Source organism: Aedes aegypti, chromosome 1 (assembly GCF_002204515.2).
Source record: "Aedes aegypti strain LVP_AGWG chromosome 1, AaegL5.0 Primary Assembly, whole genome shotgun sequence".
In the NCBI taxonomy this organism is placed as follows: domain Eukaryota; kingdom Metazoa; phylum Arthropoda; class Insecta; order Diptera; family Culicidae; genus Aedes; species Aedes aegypti.
The window spans coordinates 204,767,749-204,789,350 of NC_035107.1; the positions used below are offsets into that span (position 1 = coordinate 204,767,749).

General features: G+C 36.1%; 2 protein-coding genes across 2 annotated transcripts in view; both read right to left on the bottom strand.

Annotated features, from left to right (window-relative positions):
* Positions 1–21,602, bottom strand: part of LOC5573378 (choline O-acetyltransferase) — a 173,805-nt gene that overhangs the window by 70,299 nt on the left and 81,904 nt on the right. The gene's annotated exons all lie outside the window — the stretch shown is intronic.
* Positions 6,634–21,602, bottom strand: part of LOC5573369 (vesicular acetylcholine transporter) — a 96,882-nt gene continuing 81,913 nt past the window's right edge. Inside the window, exon 2 of the mRNA XM_021857309.1 lies at positions 6,634–11,239. Within this exon, the coding sequence (XP_021713001.1) occupies positions 8,998–10,746 (1,749 nt within the window). The 5' untranslated portion in view covers positions 10,747–11,239 and the 3' untranslated portion in view covers positions 6,634–8,997. The remainder of the gene's footprint in view (positions 11,240–21,602) is intronic.

Sequence of the window (21,602 nt, forward strand, 5' to 3'; positions counted from 1 at the left end):
CTTCGTAACACTTTTTGTACTTAAAACATGAGTATGAATTAGCAAAGTAAAAATAAAATAAACGAAATTCTAAAAATGTTTTAATCAAAATGTATATGAACTAAGATCAATTCATTGCCTTATGAATGAGCCATAGAGAATTGCAATCAGACGTGTAATCACAGGGATATTTACAAAGAACTTTCATATATTTCTTTTGTGGCAGTGTAATGGAATTCGGGGTTAGGCTTACTTCGGGGCGGTGGTATTCGGGATGACGGAAATTGATGGTATTCAGAGCGATGGTTTTTTTTTAAAGACACGGATACCGTCTTCAGTCATTTAGCTGCACAGACTGTAACATAACACTAGACAACGGACAAGCATGCTCCAATGGTACAGCCGAGAAACATTCCTGACGAAAAGTTTCAATGGCTGCAGCGGGAATCGAACCCACACCTCATGACACGATGCGCTTATTGCCTGAATAGTAAATAACCGCATTAATTCCTCTGAGAAAGTCCTTTTGAAATTTCTCACTGAATTTCTAATGCGGGAGTCGCACTAGAGCTACTCAGGCCGGAAGGAATCATCATTACAACGCAATTTCTTGGCAGTTAAGACACCGACACTTTAATGCTCCCAGTGGACGAATAGCCCTTTGAAGGAAGCACCGCAGTAGACAACGGACTAGCATGCAACGCCCAGTGGCACATTCGAAATACGTTTTCTGTCGAAAAGTTTTCCGGTTGAAGCGGGAATCAAACCCAAATGTGACAATTCATACAAAATTTTCGAAGGATCCATACAAAAAACGTGACAAATGGGGAAGGTACAAAAATTATGTTACGCTATAATTCAACTTTGTCGACCCCTACAAAGTTGAATTTCAGCGTAACATAATTTGTGTACCTTCCCTAAAAATGAACCCCGATGGTTGCATGAGGTATCTTCCAAATTAGCAGAAGTGCACGGTCGTGATTGTGACAGTATTCAAACTTTCTCGGTGGACGATTTTCATTTTGAAAACTGTGTTCTAGACCACAATGGGTATACAGTGAAACCTCCATGAGTCAATATTGAAGGGACCATCGACTCATGGAAATATCGAGTCATGGAACAGAAATCCTTTGGAATGCAGTCTCGAGGTGCCATCATAGTAACCATGAAATTTTGTTTCTAATATGGTTCCATGAGTCGATATCGAGTCATGGAGCATCGACTCATGGAGGTATCACTGTAGCTGGCGGTCTGAATCGCTCAGATAATAAGTCGGAGTGGACCCATCAAACGACAACTGATCAGGGGGTGTGAATTACATGTAATTAATGAACGCAAACAATCAGCGGATATGTTGAACTAAATTTTTATTTCTATAATAATTTTCTCTCATATTGACCGTTATAACGTCTTGCCCGACCATATTTCCACCCACGCTTCTCGTCCCGCTTCCACGCTCACTTATTCTTCGACTGCAACATCAACCTTTTGGTCGCCATTCTCGCTTTGTTGTGAGTTTTTTTTCACTTGTTCAGCACTGATATGCTCTTCTGCTGTTTCATGATGTTATGGTCTCTTCTTTTAATTCATACAGCTATAAACTTGTTCAGTGTCTTTTTCCAAAGCAGATTATGTATTCGGGATTGGTTGTAATATTACTTCATTTCGATTTCGTTTTAAGAACAGCTATTTAAATTTGTAATATTTTTTTAATCGCATCTGTATATGTGTTTATGTGTAGATGTGATTCTGGTAATACTTACGATCATGTGTTAGTGAATGATTTTGTTTTGCGTGATTAACTAAGTACTATGAGAGCAGATGTTGATGATACTGACTAAAAATCGTCCTGTTGTATTCTATACTACATGACGTGATAATTGCGATTTTTGCGGGAGCTAAGGGTGGGTTAATATTGTTATGTTCGGTTTTGGTTAAAATATATGTTGGTATGCCACACCACAGTCCTTGTGTATTTTCTCTGCCAACTTAAGCCAGTATTTGTTTTTTTATCCTGTCGTGGAAAGAGAGAGTTTTGAACTCTTTGTCAGCAACTTTTCCCACTGATGAATAAATGAAATTTGTTCCTGTCGATGTTGACGCGAGTGACATGTAACATGAAATGATGCTTATGATTATGGATTTGTATTTGACTTTGATTAGCGTAGCCTATAATTAAACTTCGCGTCATCCTGGTCTGCACGAGACTGAACCGTAAGCGAACGGTTCTAGAGTATTTCGATCAGAGATGTTTCTGCGTTTTTACTTATACGATAATATTACACGTGCCGGCACCTTAATCATTACGTTTCATTCATGTTTTAGTATGTACATAGAGTTCCTAAATTGTTACAATTGCATTTTTTATTTTAACTAAACTCTAATTTGAAGAGCACATAACTTTACATTTTCAAACATGTGTGAACAACTTCACAAGAAAGAGATAGCGTTTGTTATAAGGAGCATAGAGGTGAATAGTTTACAGTTTGCAGTTGCATTTGAAAGGTCAGAACAACAGGAACATCGATTGTGATATGAACGAATAAGTGTATGTGTGTAAGTGAGCCAATGTGAACATGGACGTGTAGCACAGATTAAGGGGCAGTAGATGCGTTTGACTAGAATAGTGGAAACTGAACGTGACGTTTTACTATTCGATGTTTTAGAGATGTGTTGGTTAAGGTGAGTAACTGTTGATGTTGTGGTCACTTTCTAGAGCTACTCAGGTTTGGTTGATTTGCATTCTAACAAGTGATTTTTATTATTCTAGAATCTATCTTTAAGATCATTAGGTTTAGATGCTATTTCTAATAAGTTTTATGTTTGTTTCAATTGTACAATACATTCAACAATACAACTCTTCACATTTTATGTCAAGAACATCAATAAATGAGAAAGTCTTTTTTGTAACACTGATCTGTTTTCTCGGTGATTTTAAGGTAGCTGTAACATTTCTAGTCCATTCCGTTGGTTTGAGAAAGGTGAATTTCGAAAATCAATTTCATTTTGGTTGATTTAGATGTTTGGTCGTGACCTCTGAAATCATAATTTATACAATGTTTTGTGCAGCACGGTTTTAATATGTCAATTTAAACTTAAATGTAAATGCAATAATATCACAAATACCGTTTGTATACAAACAAAAGGTGAGTAGTGACCAGCCAGGCACTCCGTGGATTTGTATTAGTTTCATCTCAATACTGGATCTCTTAGCGATTAATGATTAGATAAGAGTAAACTGTAAAGCATTATTTCATTCATCAGAAACTTATGAAAAAGTCTGTATTTTGTGAAGCAAAAAATAAGATCAACCTATTAATCAAGTTGAGTATTCTATACATTGTGAACTTTTTCGACCTAATATGATAAATCATTTGCTAGACATATTGTGGTTCGAAGAAACTAATTTATGTAACATGCATGTTATTTTGAACAAATTAGCTATCATATTATGTATGTTTAATATAATACAGTCCACTCTTAATATCTTGACATTGAAGGGAACAACAAGTTGGGGAGGTACCTATCGAGTTACAGAACACAAAACCATGGAATCCAACTTTTACTATGTTTCGGTAAATCGAATCGAAATACGAAATATCAAGTAAGAGGCTGAAGTAGCTAAAAGCTAGGACAGGACGTGACAGCTCAACTAAGATTGCCCCGTTGTTTTTCAGTCGATATCCTTGACGATACTAAATCCGGTGTTACTAGTATCCATTTTAAGCAAATCTCGTGAACAAATTTAAATATCAAGGCTCATAATTTGACTGTTTCTTGCACATTTCATTATTTAGTGCAATAAAGGATGCTATATTTAAAAAAATATCAGGTTAAAATTCAAAACTAGTGATATATTTAGATTTCCATTATATTGGTTACAATTAGGTATTTTTCATTATTTTTTCATTGCAGGACTACCGTCAAGCTACCATTCACCGTGCATTTAAGAAAAATTTGCACTTCAATAAATTGTATAACTTTTCCAAATAATTTGATGCGTACTAGAATACCACTACGTAGCGTGCAATTATATAATAATTCAGGAAAAAATATAAAACTAGTGTTGGATAACAAAAAAATACTCTAAAAATATGTTTGAAAATGTCATGTTAAGGTCGCCTTGTACCGTTCTATGTCACCATTTACCGTGCACACTAGTGCACCATTCACCGTGCATATGGTTTTCGTCAGGATTTAATTTTGTATCTTGAAGAAACGTTGGTAATGGAGCAACTATGTTGCTATTAGTGTGCACACTCATTTTTAAGAGTATTAAAGTCTTCATTTATAATAAAATCCATAAAAAGTTTAAAAATTTACTAAACAAATAATTTTTCATTAAAATCGTTATAGGAGGTTTGACTGTATTGTCCAAACCATTTCATATTCACTCAAACACTCAATATGGAGTTTTTTAATCACGACATAACAATAAATCTAATATTACCGAATAATTTCAAGCTTTTTACAGTAATGCACGGTAATGGGAACCATACATATTGAAAAGGGTCCATTTACCGTGCATTTGGGTTTCAACTAAAATACAATAAAAAATTATAAATTGCATAAAATTTCATTGCTCATACGATGAAATACATCTAAATAGTAGTATCCACAGTGTAAACTTGTTGAAATTTTGAAAAATTTCATACTCTAACGTTAAAATGAAAAATGGTAATTTTTGGCGTTTCTACTAAGAGTGTTGTAAAATCTCATTATCAAACAGAATTCACATGATTTTGACTACATAAACTAGGTTTTTCAAAATGCTTTGTGACAAAAACTACTTCATTTTATCAGTTTTATCTTATTTTGCTGACAAAAGAATAATTTGGGAAAATTGTATGAATATTCTGTAGGAATTTGTATATGTGCACGGTGAATGGAGCCCGCACGGTGACTGGTGACTTAACGGTATATGCTTTGAACTTAACATCGAATATAAATAGATTTCAAACAAAAAGATTTTACGAAAATTTTCTGAACCTTCGATAAAGAAAACTAATCTATGAACTAGTAACACGGCCGGGCTAGCAACAAAGTGCCCTGTTGCAATCCAACTCAACGATGTGAAAGTAGGCCTTTGCCAAAACGACCAATGAGAAGTGGTCTTTTTTGACAGACAATTGGTTTCGTTTTTGCACTTTGACCTGTCACGTCTTGTCTTAGGCTAAAAGTAGCAAAACTGGTCAAGTTTCCGACCGATATATTTTTGGATTGAAAAATGAATGTAAATACAAGAATAAAAAGAATTAAGAATATTAGAAATTTTGAAAATCTTTGAAAATTTTGAAAAGACCGGAGTACTTTTCAGAATAAGATAGCATAGGTTGTTTTTCATCTTGCAATCTGACTCTTAAGCCGAATAGCTTACCAGAATACCAATCTATTCATTACTTTCCAAATGGGAGTTTTCACTTCACTGATCATTGCATTCATTAAGCCTATTGTTGAATAACATAAAAGCTGAAATTTGACTTTTGTGTAGAATCGTCCAACGAAACTTTGAAAGGACAAAAATTGCCAAACAATTTGCTTCATACAATATTATCATTTCTTTATCAATAAAGACGAGATTTTGTTTCTTTCATTCCACCTTCTGTCCCTCGGACGATTCATCTTTCTATTTGTTATTTGTTGTCTATTTGTTTAGAAAGCCAAACTGAATCTATAGCCTCCATGAACTTCTCTGTTTTCACCAATCAGTCATATTACAAAAAAGGCAACATTGTTGATATTAATGTTGCTTTTAGATGTTCTGCCCTTCTGTCATTCTATATGTCGTACGTCTTCAGGTCATGACATAACGGCAAATCGGCAAGCCCTACTTTTTCGATAGCTCAATCAAATATGAAATAAAGAAGTTCATGTCCCTTGCAGTTACCTCAAAATAGTATGACCCATAAGGTAGGATAACAAAATCTAGGATGCTGAGAAATGCGTACTGTGACCTTTCATACTTATGTACTGAGTTATGTAGTACTAGAAGTTGTACCAAAGACGAAATGAAGACCTCCTGTTCCTTGCAGTTGCTCAAAATGTTATGGCACATAACCAATAGAGCAGCATCTAGTATGCCGTAAAAGTGTACTGCGATCTGTCAAACTTGTGTATCCTTTATAGTACCAAGCGACCAAACTTAGTACAAGAAATGGTATCCATTCTGAGCTCGACTGTTATGTCATCATTCTGATCCCGACTACTGCGTCTTTATTTAGTTTTTAGCTCAATGTTTTGATCAATGTCATCAAAATCACGAGACTTCAAATCAGCTGATTTTGAAGTACTTTGACAGTTTCCTATGGAGATGACAGTTCCGTGTTTGCACCGGTCCTCCACCGATGTAAACAAATACATTCACGGACCTGTCACATAAAAAGGAATTTTACCCTAATCTTTGCCCAATTCATGATCGATGTACGTTGAGCACGCTACATTACTCAAATGTCAAATTTCTAACGTCATGTTCATTACGCCCAAAACACAATCCACTACTGAAAAAAAACAAATGAAAGTAAATGAACGGTCAAATTTTTGTATTTCTTTGTTCGGAGCAATTAATGTATCTTAACGAACAAAATATGTTTGATTTAATTTTCGTTTCAAGTTGAATCGTGGGTATTCTGTCATTATTGCTTTCGTTTATCAGTTGGTTTGTCATATTTATACAATCATCGCTTCGTTCTCTGCACAGAATCAATGGGAATCTATCTAAAGGTTAGTGTAATTGTTTTCTACTAACGGTCGAAAACGTTGCTTTTTATAATTTGTGCGTTTTTTGAAATGTATTGATTTTGAGTAAAGCGAAATAAAGGCAAAACTTTAGTACGCAATTGATATTTTATACTTGACGTTTTTGAACGCAGCAGTACCTTAAATGATGCAAGAACCGTGTTGAAGCCATTTTCAATAAATTTACAATGTACAGTCTTTCTAATAGATAAGAAGGGATACACTTTGCTACTGAGGGATAGTTTTCAACATATTTCTTCTTCTTGAAACATTGCCTAGTTATTTTTTCTAACTTTAATTGTTTCGATTAGAGCGAGTCCCAGAACGTCTTTGTATGGTTCCTCGAAGTAAATCGTTTTGACAGCTGTTTTAAAATTTGAGATATATAAAATAATCATTTAATGAACTTGGTCTTGGTTTTTTCACATTCCATTTTTTTTTCTTTTATTCCCTTGCTTACTTTCATTATTTATCTCATTTACAATCAATTGATCTCTGGTACTATAAACGAATTTAAACCTGTTTTCATAGTATTCCATACATGATCACGGTAATCCGTTGTTACTCACACTTGATATGCTAGTTAAATCAAACTTGTGACTTAAATCAACTTTTTACACGAAATTAAAGCAATCCACACGAACTTACTTCAAATTGTATTAGTGTCCTATGATAATCAGGAATAAACGCACATCAGACATCAACACGATTTGTCGTAACTGCGACGATCTAGAAGCATTTTCAGAGGGTTTCAAAATTGTCGACGCGAGAATTTATCGTGCAATACACAGTAACAGAATAAATGAAATGAATTGAATGAAATTCGCTATAACGGCTCTCATCAAAGACGTTCTGGATTTTTGTTAACGATATCTACAACATTGATTATAGTGTGCTTTACAAAACGAAGCAATTTCTTTTGTTCAGAAACTTTTTCTATAACGCAGACAAGTCATACCAGGAAACATAGCTCAATGTAGCAACATAAAAGTAACAGTCTTGAATTTGTATGGTTTTTTTTAGGATTTGGTAGTTTTATTCTCCTCTCTGTGTATAATTGATATGACTGCGATATTTAAAGTTTTTCTCCGGTGTTATGCACCACTGCCTTTCCTACGTGAGTTTGGGTGAGTGGATTTCCTAATAAATACATCATCTTTAGCAGTGTATATGTAATATTTATGTGTTAGAATATGACAATATCTTCTTCTGTATAGTAATTGTTCGAATACACGTGGGCGCTGACGTGCGTGACAGCGGCCACGTCGACCCGCCCTTGTAATTTGATTTAACTATTTTAATTGATATCATTAGAGATCGTTTTTTCCTTTTGTTTCACACACTTGTGGTCGAACCGAAAAAAGGAATAATTTACACAAAGATTCGAGTTGCTGCTGTTTTGAACTTATTTGTTATGTTTCGCGCGGTTCTGTTCTGTCGGTTGTTGCAATACTGAATAACCGTCTGGATGATTTGATAATTTATGTATATATTATAGACCCTATCGCTTACTGGCTACGTAAAACTGTATAGAAGATAGAGCGAGATCCCCATCACCGGGTGTCCCCGATAAATGGAATGCGCCCTGGCTAGAGGATGTCACTGTTATGTCCTAAAGTTCTAAAAGTAATAATTTTCATATAATATCACTTTGGTAAATTCAGGCGAGCCGAAGCTCTGATATGTATCGTTCTACCTTGGTTGTATCTTATGTTAAGAAAACGTCGTGGGTGATCCCCAAAATGAAGGATACTGAAACTGAAATGCCCCGCGTGGAACATTCCTAGACTTGTCGTCACTGCACCCAAATAGAGCGTTTCACCTTGGTTTGATATGTCTATGATACCGATGCAGTTTCGAGCAAGCGGAACGTCCTCGGGGCTTCTTATCGAACTAGATCCTTACATGGTAGTGCCTTAATCTCTTTAAATATATATCTATATAGTTTCGTCTATACCTCTTGGATACGTCTTTTCTTTGCTCACGCGAATATTACAGATACGTTTAACATGCAGCAGAAGCTTGGGTACAGAGTTGATGTTTCAACACTTAGCGACTATACAAAACTACGAACTCTCAAGTCAACAGCACATTTTGTGTGTCATCTTCTAACAGCGTTCTCCAGTTTTCAACTGTATTCTTTCACAACTTTTCGTACTCTCTCTTTCATCGCTCCATTCGTACCCTCACGCGCTCTCCCGATTGTTTAAAACCATTGTCTACACATTATACTAATGCACCGAAGGATAAACAAAGAAACAGGAAACAATCACAAAGAACAATTTAAAAACCTTGCCTAAACGGATTGGAGATCCGTGGTTGTGGTGGTGCTTGCTGTTGTTGCGGCTGCTCCTGTTGTCGGAACGGATTAGCCACGGGTTGGGGTTGCTGTGGAAGATGTCTGGATGATTGTTGCTGCTGCTGATAGACTCCACCCTGCTCTTGGTATCCAGGCTGGTAATTTTGGTATCCACCCGGCTGCTGTTGGTACTGATCATAGCTTCCATTCTGCGAGTATCCCTGATCGATGTTGGTTTCCTGTTGTTGCTGGTAGCCGCTGTCATCTTGCTGACGGCCGTACTCCAGGTGATTTTTGTACTCTGTTCCTACCGCCTGTTGGTCCTGCATAGTGTACGTTTGGTACTCTTTAGTCGGAGGATCTCCCATCAGAACGTTTGCTTCATTTTCAAAGTGCTTAAAGTCATAAATATTACGCAGATAACCTAGGACCGGAGCATACAGCAGATTTGAGAAGGCAATGCCGAAATTGAGGGCAGTGAATCCGATGGCTTCCACGACTCCACCAGCTATGATAGGACCCACGGCGTACGCTATCGAATAGGAGATATCGGCAATGGCGTATATACTACCGTAGACGGATACGTATCGAACGTCCACCAGATATCCAAGTGTTGGAAGCAGTGCTGTATCGATGAGTGCAATTCCGAAACATATACCACAAATTGGGATCATCAGCATAATGTACGACGAACTGAAAGGAATCATAAAACAGCAGAGTCCTTCCAGAGCTAGACCTCCCGCAGCCATTATCCATTGTTTTTCGGGATACTTTCGAGCCATCTTGACCGTTATCACTACACCAAATACATGCGGGAAGAATGCCGGTAGCCACACCATGCCTATCTTCCAATTATCATTTGTTAGTGTATCTTCCATCCACAGTGAAATAGTCGGTTCAAGAAAAGCCAACGCTACATTCGACATAGTCAGTGCCCCGGCGCAAACCGCAATATACGGATCGATCAATAGCCGCCAAATGGGAATGGTGTCCTGCTTCACTTCCTGTCTTTCCGCCAAAATTTCCTTAATAGGTTTCATAACTAGCAGTAGCATGAATCCATCCATGAGTGATATCAACGCCAGGATCACGAATGGCACTTCCTTTCCGGCGAACTGATACAGAGCTCCTCCGAAAGGTGGAGCCACCAGACATCCGAAACTGATGAACGCCAGTGCAATACCAAGGGCTTTCGACCGCTCTGCTTCTTCCGTAAATCGATCAGCAATCATGGCAAGACCTGAAGTGTCTGCAAAAGCCGACCCCACACCTTGCAATGATCGGGCAAAGAAAAGCATACTGTAGCTCCTACCGCAAGCGAACACCATTGTCGAGAGGAACATAATCAAAAGGCCGACCATCATCGGAAGATCATATCCAATCCTGTCGATCAATGCTCCGGAAAACGGATTCACCATCAGTTGCACAATGGCCTTCGATGCGAACAGCACTCCAGTCGCCGAGTCCTGTCCATTATGAGCGTGAGCATGTGGCGTAAAAACTGTTGTAGGAGCACTTGTATTCATGGGCTCTTCCGGTCCCCATGTTCCTATGTATCGCAGATAGTCTGGAATGATCGGTACGATCACCATGTACAACATATTATCTAGCAACAGGGCGATCGAGACAATCACCAGGATCAGCTTACGCTGGGACGTCGGTTCCTGCACTTTGGTCCAGAAGATTTCCTTCACCTCGCTCGGTTCGAGGTTAATGATCGGTAGCGGCGCCATCACGTTTTCCTAATTTCAGTCTATTTATGCAAGAAACGATCACTCAATTCGTTTAACTTTTTGTTTCGTTTTTTTCAGCGGTGTCGATTGTTCGATGAGCGTTTTGCTCTTCACCCGTGTTTGCTTTTTTTTTGTAGTTTGGAGTGACCTCAGTGCGCCGTCAATGGTATTGCTCTTAGCTGTCTGCGGCGATTTGTCGTGTCACGTTGATGCACCTTTCTAAGCCGGGCATCATTGGGTCGACGTTTCCTGCTGGCTGACCTGATCGTCGTCTTCGTCGCCGTCGTCAGCGTAATTGTAATGGCGGTGATTGTGGGTGACCATGTGGGCCGACGCGCTAACCAGCTAGTGAACCCTTCACTTTTAGGATCGATCTTTTTTTTTGCTTCTACCCTTGTGTTGTGGATCGTCTTCCTGCCTACTCTCGTCTATCTCTCGCTCATATGTGGGGTACCTTCGCCGTCTTCGTCGTCGTCGCTTCCAAGTTGGCAACCTTGAGAACACAGAAACAAAACTTTAGTCAGTTGGGCTGTATGTTAGATTTTAATTGATATTTGCGTATGTTTTGAACATTCAATTGGCAGGGAGTTTGACGGAAGCAAAGGGAACTGGTTTAGAAATAATAAACATAGGATCGATTAAGGTTTCCGGTAGGGAACTTCCCGAGATTCAAGGCGATCGCGCAGCTTCCTGATTCGATCAATCATCGTTTGTTCATGACTTGATCAAAATTTTATTGTGGCTTTCAACAGCCTAGTTCAGCCATTACAGTATAATTTAGTATGATTGAAAAGCTGTTTTGTTTCTGTGCTCATCAAGGATACCGCTCTGCATGAGAAATCGATGGCGATTGGGACCAGTCTCGGTACATGAGGGCCTTTTAGGGAATTAATGACTTTCCAAGCCCTCTCTCTCTCTCCCTGTGTCTCGTTCTCGGAAGGTCGTTCATGCAAAGTGCAGTCGGCCTAAGCTTCAATAGGAAATAATGATCTACATACAGTGAAAGATAGATAGAAAGAAAACACAAGATGGTTAAAGTAATTAGAACTATGTTCTTCAATACAATAAAATTAAACTTGATTTAGAACTATTAACCATTATTATTATTATAATTGACTTATGAAGGAATTGAACTAACAAATGATGTTCTATATTAAGATGTGTATTCCTTTTCCTCTTTTCTTTTGTTGATAGAAATGTTTGAGAGGGAGAGAGCTGTGATCTTTGAATTAATATCTATGAGCTAGAGACAGATGGAAAAAAGGCTGAGTTAATTGATCTAAGAATAATACATTCATTTTCAACATACATTTCAATCATAACAAATTATACTTTGATATATAGAAACCAACGCTGCTCGATGTCTATTTTTTATATTCAAAATCTTCTATCTTACTAATTCAAGTACATTCAACCAAAACAAATTACCGTTTATAGACTAATTGTTCCTTCTCTTTTAACATAGTACAGCCATCTCTCCATAATTCGATATTGAAGAGACCATCGAGTTAGGAATGGGTTATCTAACTCGATATCGAGATACGGAATATCGACTAAGGGAGAGTTGACTGTACTAATCCTTCTTCAATCAAAGGACAAATCACAGCGAAAGCTATATTATTGTTATTTGAAATGAAACATTTTCGGAAGGTAAATAATCTTTACTACGAGTGAATAAATATTCGAATTAATTTGCAAGTCAGATGTCAAACGGTTTGGATGCGTCCCACTACGGAAATCATTCGTTGTATGATTTTCATTTAGAGCCTTCCTCAGCCTAGTGATGAAGTCCACAGCTATGGGCGTTGCCAGAAATTTCCATTTGATGAGTTTGACCGGGAGAGGGGGTTGTTTGTGTTCGAGCGACCTCAAAAGCAAATTTATGAATTTCACAAAAAAAAACGATCATTAGGGGAAGGGGTGGTAAAATGAACACCTTTAGGATATCATCTTATTTCTGATAAAAAATGAGGAATTTGTATAATTCTATCGCTCGCTTATTTCTGAACATTTTCATTAGTTTTCGTTGGGAAAATCAGGGTTTCCCAACCAGTGGTCCGCGGACCCTTAGGGGGCTCGATATCGAGTAAGAGAACAATAGCTGCCGTTCTACGCATATTTGTCCCGCGGTCCATAAAGTTTACATAGAACATGGGACAAGTATTCGTAGGAAGACAGATAGACCGATGCACAATTTCACAAATTAGACGTTTGAGTGGTACCAAATTCACTGGTTTCCAAGGTCACATAAACAAAACGGCACACCTTAAACGTCAAATAGTGAACTCGTGCACAGGTCCATAATAATAGTTGCTTTTTATGGCTACCTCGATAGTCTCTTGGATCGCATTTTACTGGTTAGACACCTCCCTAATTCCCTGATGGTCCCTTTAATATCGAATTAAGTACAAATGTTTGATGTAGCAAATTGTTTGAAAACATAACTTATTTTGTTCTTTATCTCAACTACACAAATACTGATAAAACATTGTCTTTCTGTCAAAAAGCGATTGCTAGCATTATTTTACCTCACTGTTTATGCTTGTTTTTTATTCAACAGCATGATTCTTGATAAATTTTACCAGCTTTCCCTTAAAAATCCTTAGAAAATTCTTGACAGATTATTAACGAGATTGAAAATATTTATTTTCTTATAATCATTTTGAATCTATCAGCAGATTTTATTCTATGATTTTTGGTTGAAATCTGTAGTTGTTGTTCATGAATTTGTTTTGCTTAAACTCTTAATGAATATCCGACAAGATTTCCGAGAGTGCGTGTTCTTCTCATATTCAAAGCAGCTTCCAGAGGTGGATTGGTGGATACTTAACATGTTTTAAGAAAATTTCTTTTCGAGAATTTTGTTGATTCTGGAAAAATTCACTCAAACCTTGGGATGATTTCCGAGGGAATCCTCATCAAACTCTTGTGAATATATTTGGCGATTTGATAGCGGGTGATGGAATCTTTCCAACTGTGTGACCTACAAGATTTTTCGTTGGATTTAGGTTATATCCTCTTTTGGATGTTTCTTGTCGGACTTCTGGATAGATGTTTTGATGGACTTTTGTGGATTCCATAGGGTTATAGTAGAATTATTGCATTATCTGTGGTGGATTACAGACGTGAATTTTAAATGTACCGGCCAAGGATATCTCTTGATTCATAATAAGATCTCTCCGAGAACTTTGATTTCTGGAATTGGGAGTCCGCGGGATGTTTGTAGGACTTTAAAAGGGGGCCGCAACTTTAAAAAGGTTGAGAACTACTGCTCTAAATCGTCCGTGCAGGATAAAAGTTCATCGATATTTTTTCTCTGTGTAAAAGGAAAGATGTTCATATTACCAACCAATACTTTTTGGTTCACAATAAGCAAAGCAAAGTCAGAGACGCGTCGTGCTTCTATTTTTTATACTGATTAACTTGGAAAATTCCAAATTGATTGAAGAAAGATATTAAGATATATTTCTTCCAGGAATATCTCCCAAATTTATCCATGCATTTTGTAAGTATTCCTCCAAGGAAACCGACAGAAAATTTTGTGGGTATTTGTCTAGGGATTCCATAAAGATTTTTCCAGGATTTATTTAAAGTTTCCTCTACGAGTAATTTACGTTCTTTATTTAGCTCTTAGAACTTCTTTTATAATAATTTAAAAAAAAATCCTCCAACATTTCGTTTAGCGACTTCTACATAATTTTTTGTCATGTATTATATTTCACCCAAACGTGTTCATAAAGTTCCTTCTATAAATACTCCGAAAATTCATTCAGGAACTCCTCCAACAATTTGTCCAGAAAATTTCTAAGAACATCTCTTGCAGATACTTTATGGAATCCAAATTCAATATGTTGAAAAAATTTCTTGAACAATTCAGTTTTTAGAATAACGTCTTTGTACTCCTACGATTTTTTTTTATTTTGGTTGGAAAATATTTTTGATATGGGTTTTGAGTGATGCTGAAATTAAAAGTTCTACAATTATAAGTATCCCGACCAGTGGATTACAACTAAATTGTACCACAATTATATCAAGATTTGTTACAAATAACATATTTTGATTCAATTTTGTTAGAAGCACTTTGAGTTGATGGAGGAAATTGTAAAATAATTAAAACAAAATCAGTTATAATAACAAAAGTTGTTTTGCATTTGTTTCAATTTAAAACATAATTATAACAAAATTTGTTATAAAAAAATTGAGAGCGATTGATTATAACAAATTTACTCATGATTTGGTTATAGAATATATCAACATGAGTTATATTTTTGTTTGATTTTAAACATAATCAGTAACTTTTTTGTTGAAATTGTAACATATTTTTTCAATTTTGTTTTGTGTAGAGCAAATTGTGTTACCGTTAAGTCACCAGTCACCGTGCGGCCTCCATTCACCGTGCACATATACAAATTCCTACAGAATATTCATACAATTTTCATAAATTATTCATTTGTCAGCAAAATAAGATAAAACTGATGAAATGAAGTAGATTTTGTCACAAAGCATTTTGAAAAACCTTGTTTATGTGGTCAAAATCATGTGAATTCTGTTTGATGACGAGATTTTTCAACACTCTTAGTAGATACGCCAAAAATTCATATTTTTAATTTTATCGTTGAAATTAGCATGAAATTTTTCAAAATTTCAACAATTTTTCACTGTGGATACTATTAGTAAGATGTATTTCATCGTATGAGCAATGAGATTCTATGCAAATTAGATTTTTTTTATTGTTTTTCAGTCGAAACCCAAATGCACGATGAATGGATCCATTTCAATATATATGATTCCTTTTACCGTGCATTAGTGTAAAAGGCATGAAATCATTCGATAATAATAGATGTACTGTTATGTCGTCATTAAAAAAAAAAGACAATTTACACCGTCTTCAGCCATGGGCTGCACAGACTGAACATAACTAACATTAGACAACGGACACACGGAACGACCAGTGGACCAGTGACGAATTTTTCGTTTGACGAAAAATTTTCTCCGACTGGGGCGGGAATCGAACCCACACTCCGTAGCACAATACGCCTAAACGACTGACGCCGCTAACCGCACGGCTACGAAACCCACAAACTATTTCATATTTAGTTTTTGAGTGAATATGGAATGGTTCAGTAAAACCTCATACAACGATTTTAATGAAAAAAATAATTATATAGCCAATTTTAAAACTTTCTATGGTTTTTACTGTAAATGAAGATTTGAATACTCTTAAAAATGAGTGCGCACACTACTATAGTAACATAGTTGCTCCATCATCAACGTTTCTTTAAGATACAAAATTAAATCATGACGAAAACTATACGCACGGTGAATGGTGCACTAGTGTGCACGGTAAATGGTGACGTAGAACGGTACGAGGCGACCTTAACATGACATATTTAAACATAATTTTTGAGTAATTTTTTGTTATGTATCATTAGTTTTAGATTTTTCCCTGAATTATTATATAATTGCACGCTACGTAGTGGTATTCTAGTGCGCTTCAAATCATTTGAAAAAGTCATATAATTTATTGAAGTGCAAATCTTAAATGCACGGTGAATGGTAGCTTGACGGTATATTTTTTGTTATTTTAACTACTAACCAGCCGAAATTATAACATATTTTGTTACAAAAAACGCGCTAACTGAGTAACACAATCTATTGCAACTCTGTTGTAATCCACTAGTCTAGATCGCAACGATTCCATACTTTCGATAGGTATTATAGCTATAGCAGGCACTACAGTAAGTAGAGGAAATGTGTAAGTTTAGCTTAAATTTAAAAGGGGCCTTCCTTAGCCGAGTGATTAGTTCCACGGCTTCAAAGCAAAGCCATGCTGAAGGTGTCTGGGTTCGGTTCCCGGTCGGCCCAAGATCTTTTCGTAATGGAAATTTCCTTGACTTCCCTGGGCATAGAGTATCATCGTACCTGCCCCACGATTACGAATGTGAAAATGGCTACTTTGGCAAAAAAAGCTCTCTGTTAATAAAAGTGCTCATAAGAACACTACGCTGAGAAGCAGGGTCTGTCCAAGTGAGTACGTAAATGCCAAAAATAAGAAGCTTAAATGTTGAGAATAAAGCAGAATTTGCTGATTAAAACACTGCTAACAGCGCACTATAGTAGCACGTAGCAAATAACTGCTTGCAAAAATATCTTTCAAGCGCATTGATTACCTATAATTTAACGAATAATTATTCTTACATTTCCGCGCTAAGTCTTAAAACTGGTTCTGGACCTGGATTAGCGGCTCTTCAATTTTACTCCGATTTAACAGCCGCGCTCCACTCTTGATTTTGACAGCTAAAACCTCTAGTGCTTTGGATTAGTGATCCTTTATAAGAAAGATTCGCGGAAGCTGACATTTCTGTCAAAGTGTGAGCCAATCGAGCAGCGAGAGCTGTCAAAGCGTGAGCCAAACAAACATGCGTTATGTTTGTTTTGATCTTCTTTTGAGGAGTAATGTAATCCGCTTGAAATTATTTCGGTAAAAGTTGTTTTGCATGAAGCAAAAAATATGAAATATTTTCCTTTTTCAAATTTTTGTCAATGCGATTTTTAGTTGTTTATTTTTCTCCGTTGTTTATTTGTTTGGAAATGTAGCTCAATGATCATAAACGAAACAAAATACGCTCTTTAGCATAGAGGAAGTCATGTCCGTGTTACAATATTATTCTCGACGCCGAGAAAAATCAGCACTGCCGTTATCTCTCTATGAAGGATCACTACTTTGGATATGCATGCAATAAGTTGCACTACATTTTAATGGCTTTGGTTTTGATCTAGATAACTTGTAACTGATCTAGATCAGTTTTATTTTTTTGTGAACGGAAAGCGAGTTTTTTTCAGCAGTGTTGTACAATATACAACAGTGCGACGACTGAAGTGCTAATATGAAGGTCTAAGTTGCAAACTTCAAAATTTAAAGTAACAGCATGTCGTTTTTACGACAGTTTATGTCGTTTTTTTTTGAGTAGTAATAAAAATTTGAGATCAAACTCAAAATTTATTTTAAGGGAGAAACATCAAGAAATCCTAGTTTACAACTTATTTGTATATAAATATAATTTCAAACTTATAACATGTAATTTTTTGCCATAAATTAGATTGTACGAGTTCATATGAATTTTTGGATTACACTCATAACTGTTTTTTAAGTCCGAATACTGTTCATCTAGTCCTAGTCTATCTTAAGTTATTGAGCCAGAGGCACTTCCTATTTTTATCTGGAACGCTTTTTACTGCCGTTATACGCATAGTTGTCCCATGTTACTTCTTGTGCATTTTGACTTTTTGTCATCAAACAGATTATTATTAAGTATACTTTTAGAAAACACTTACCGAAAATTAACTTTGTTCGGAAACTCAATGAAAAGCAAGCCAAGTCAGTTTGTCCCATTGATGAATTTCCACGCATAACTATCCCACTACTGTATTTCTACGCATAACTGTCACACTATACAATTCGCTGCGCTGATCTCAACAAAAATTCCTTACTGTGGCTTTACATCCCATATGCAACACAACCTGTTTTATGTGTTTGTATTATCGGGATGCATTCAACATTCATGCGAGGCCAACGTCAAATTTGATTAAAATTTTCAATATCAAAATATTATTTCCCATCCGTTTTTCAATTAATTTCAGTTGAATTTTCATAGTCAATCACAAAATTCTTCTAGTTTTTGGTACCGTGGTCATCGATTAGAAATTTGCCGTAACTTTGAATTCATCACGGGGAGTTCTGAAGTAATCCCACTTGAAGAATCAGTAACCACTTTAATTTCGAGTCCATGGCTTGCGACAAATCAACTTCATGATGGCTCGACCGTTTTTGGATGACTTTGTCACATGCTGGGTTGTTTCGATACCGGTTCACTGGTGGAAATGGCCATTATATTGGCGAATCTGAAACCTGGCTTGCGACATATCAATTTTCATGAATTTTCAAATTAAATCTAAAGGTGGTTCAGAGGTATTTGAATGACTTGATTACATGTCGGATTGTTCCGAATTCCCGGTTTTCTGGGGGAAATGGCCACTAAATTGTCGGTTCTGAAACTTAGCTGGCAACATCAAACTTCATAAGTTCCCAAACTTGTTGGCGGTTCTAAAACTCAATTTGCGATGATTTTGCAAACCAAGTCCAGAAAAATGTCAAATCATGTAAAGATTTGTTTCGTGAATTTTGAGTTGAATATTTATCTCTAACATACTCTTTCTTTCACTAACTCATACATTTTCTCATTATCACACAAACAGAAAACTTTGCTTTCCATCCAAAACTATAAAATCGTATTTCTTCACTTCCACACACGTGGCTCCGTTTGGCACAAGTCACTTGAGCCTTCATTAGGTGCCTTAACATAGTCTTGAGGATATACGTCGTCTACATTTGGTACAATATATACATAAGAAAGGTCATCTACAGCAGTATGCTCAGCACATAATTGGTCACTACTATCAGTGGGACTGTTATGCGTAGAAATTCACCAAAAACCCCATATTTCTAGGCATAACAGTCCCACTATGAATTTTTTAGCAAAATTTACATTTTTCCCATAACACAAACTCTTGACTCTAATGAACACACTTAATTTAATTTACTGCACACCTGGTCAATACAAGGCTCAAATGTGTTAAAATCTTTAAACGCGTTTTTCTCGATTGCATATGTTGGAACATGGGACACTTATGCGTATAACGGCAGTTTAGCACAAAACCAACAATGCAATACCATTCCAAGCGATGAAATTTGTTGATAGTTTCAAAACTCAAATGATCATGTTTGCAAGCATTTTTTACTCAACTCATAGTTCGCACCCAAACCTATTTGTATATGAATCAAATTTTAACCCGATAACATGTAGGGTCGATGTACCAATAGCCGCATAGCTAAGAATAAATATTCGTATAAAATCGAAAAATAAAGCCTGCGGAATTACTTTTAGATCATCTGAAAGCTTTTTATCTTGACTTTGTGGAAAAATTATGAAACATACGAAAACTCATGTTTTTGTATTTATTATCGCTTGTGCCACTATAGGAACACATGTGCCTATAGTAGCACTATTCCTAATTTCTGTTCCTATAGTAGCACTAGCCTCACGGAATAGGCAAAACACAAATCAAAACCGTATTTTTACATAACTTTTATATTTTTTCTTTGAAGTGTGGATCAAAAGCGTTCGATTGATGTAAAAAAGTTCCTAATTTATCAACTATTTTGTTTTATAACAAAATAGTTTCTCTTAGTAGTGCTACTATAGGAACAATAGGTTAACTATAGGTGCAAGGGAACTAAAATTTTAAGCAAAACTATTTATTTCGATCATTTGTTGAACAAAATCGAGCTGTGTATCGATGGTACTTAGATAAATAGCTACTGATCTTCATGTCAAAAATTATTTTGCTCCGATTACCAGCTAAACGACCGTAAAAAGCCACTAGTGCGACTATAGGGGACCGTCCACTAAGGGAACACCGACCCTAGTTGACACATGTCATCGCTTTGAGTTTTAATTTACAGGCAAACAGGCATGGAAAAATAGAATGTTTTTTTTTTAGATTTTAAGTACAAGAAATTTTGGGTGTCATCTAAAAAATACTATACACTACCCGTCGTAAATACGGACTCACTAAAATACTCACTAAAGTTTAGCATCACCTCAAAATAAATATATATGGTAAATTTATACTGCTAATATATCTCGAGATCCATGTGATATGCAAAGAACCGATCATCAGCAAAGTTGTTTAGTGGATCAAGGACAACTGAAAGGCAAGCATCTTTGTTCGCAATTTTACCGCTACGTGGCAGTATTGAGCATGTAAAGTTGAGCGTTTTAAGCATGTTCTTTCTTGTGATCTTCATGAGATAGAAATTTCGAGTCATCAGCAAAGTTGTTCAACAGGTCAATGACATTTGGAAAGCAAATAGTTTGTTTCGAAATTTTGCCGCTAGGTGGTACTGGTGAGCATGTAAAATTAAAAATTTTAAGTTTGTTCTATCGTGTGATCTACACGAGATAGAAGGATCGAGTCTTCGGCAAAGTTGTTCATACCTGTATCTAATAACTTGAATATAAAGTCAAATTGAATCACTTGTATATGAAGTGAATCTGACTTGAATCACTCAAATATGAAGTATGACAGACTTGAAATATTTTAATATCGAAAATCAGTTTCGATCATGAAGAGATTCCAAAAATAATTTAAAAAAATGAAGAGATTAATTTATTTACTTGAAAATGGAGTGAATGAAACCTGAATCACATGAAAATTAGGTGAATCAGTTTTGTATTCCATAAATATGAAGCAAATTAGACCCGAAAGACTAAAATATAAAAAAAATCAAACTTTTAACACTTGATATAAAGTAAACCAGACATGAATCACTTTTAAATGAATGAATCAGACCTGAATCACTCAAAGATGGAGTGAATTAATAATAATGTCCACAAATATGAAGTAAATCAGCCATGATTCTCTGGAAAATGTAGTCAATCGTACCTGAAACACTTAAATATGAAGTGAATCAGGCATGACTCACTTGAAAATGAAGTGAATCAGCCCTAAACTGCTTGAACATGAAATGAATCATACCTGATCAAAATCAGCCCTAAATGATCTAAATTTCAGGTGAATAAGTGTTTCATACTTGAAACAGGTGAATACGAAATTATCCAGACCTGCATAACTTAAATATCAAGAGTATCAAATCTGAATGCCTGGAATATGCAGTGATTCTGATATGAATCACTGAAGTATGAAGTAAATAAATCCAAAGTCACATGAATATGAAGTGAATCAATCCTGAATCATTTGAATATGAAGTGAATCAGGTATGAATCACTTGAACG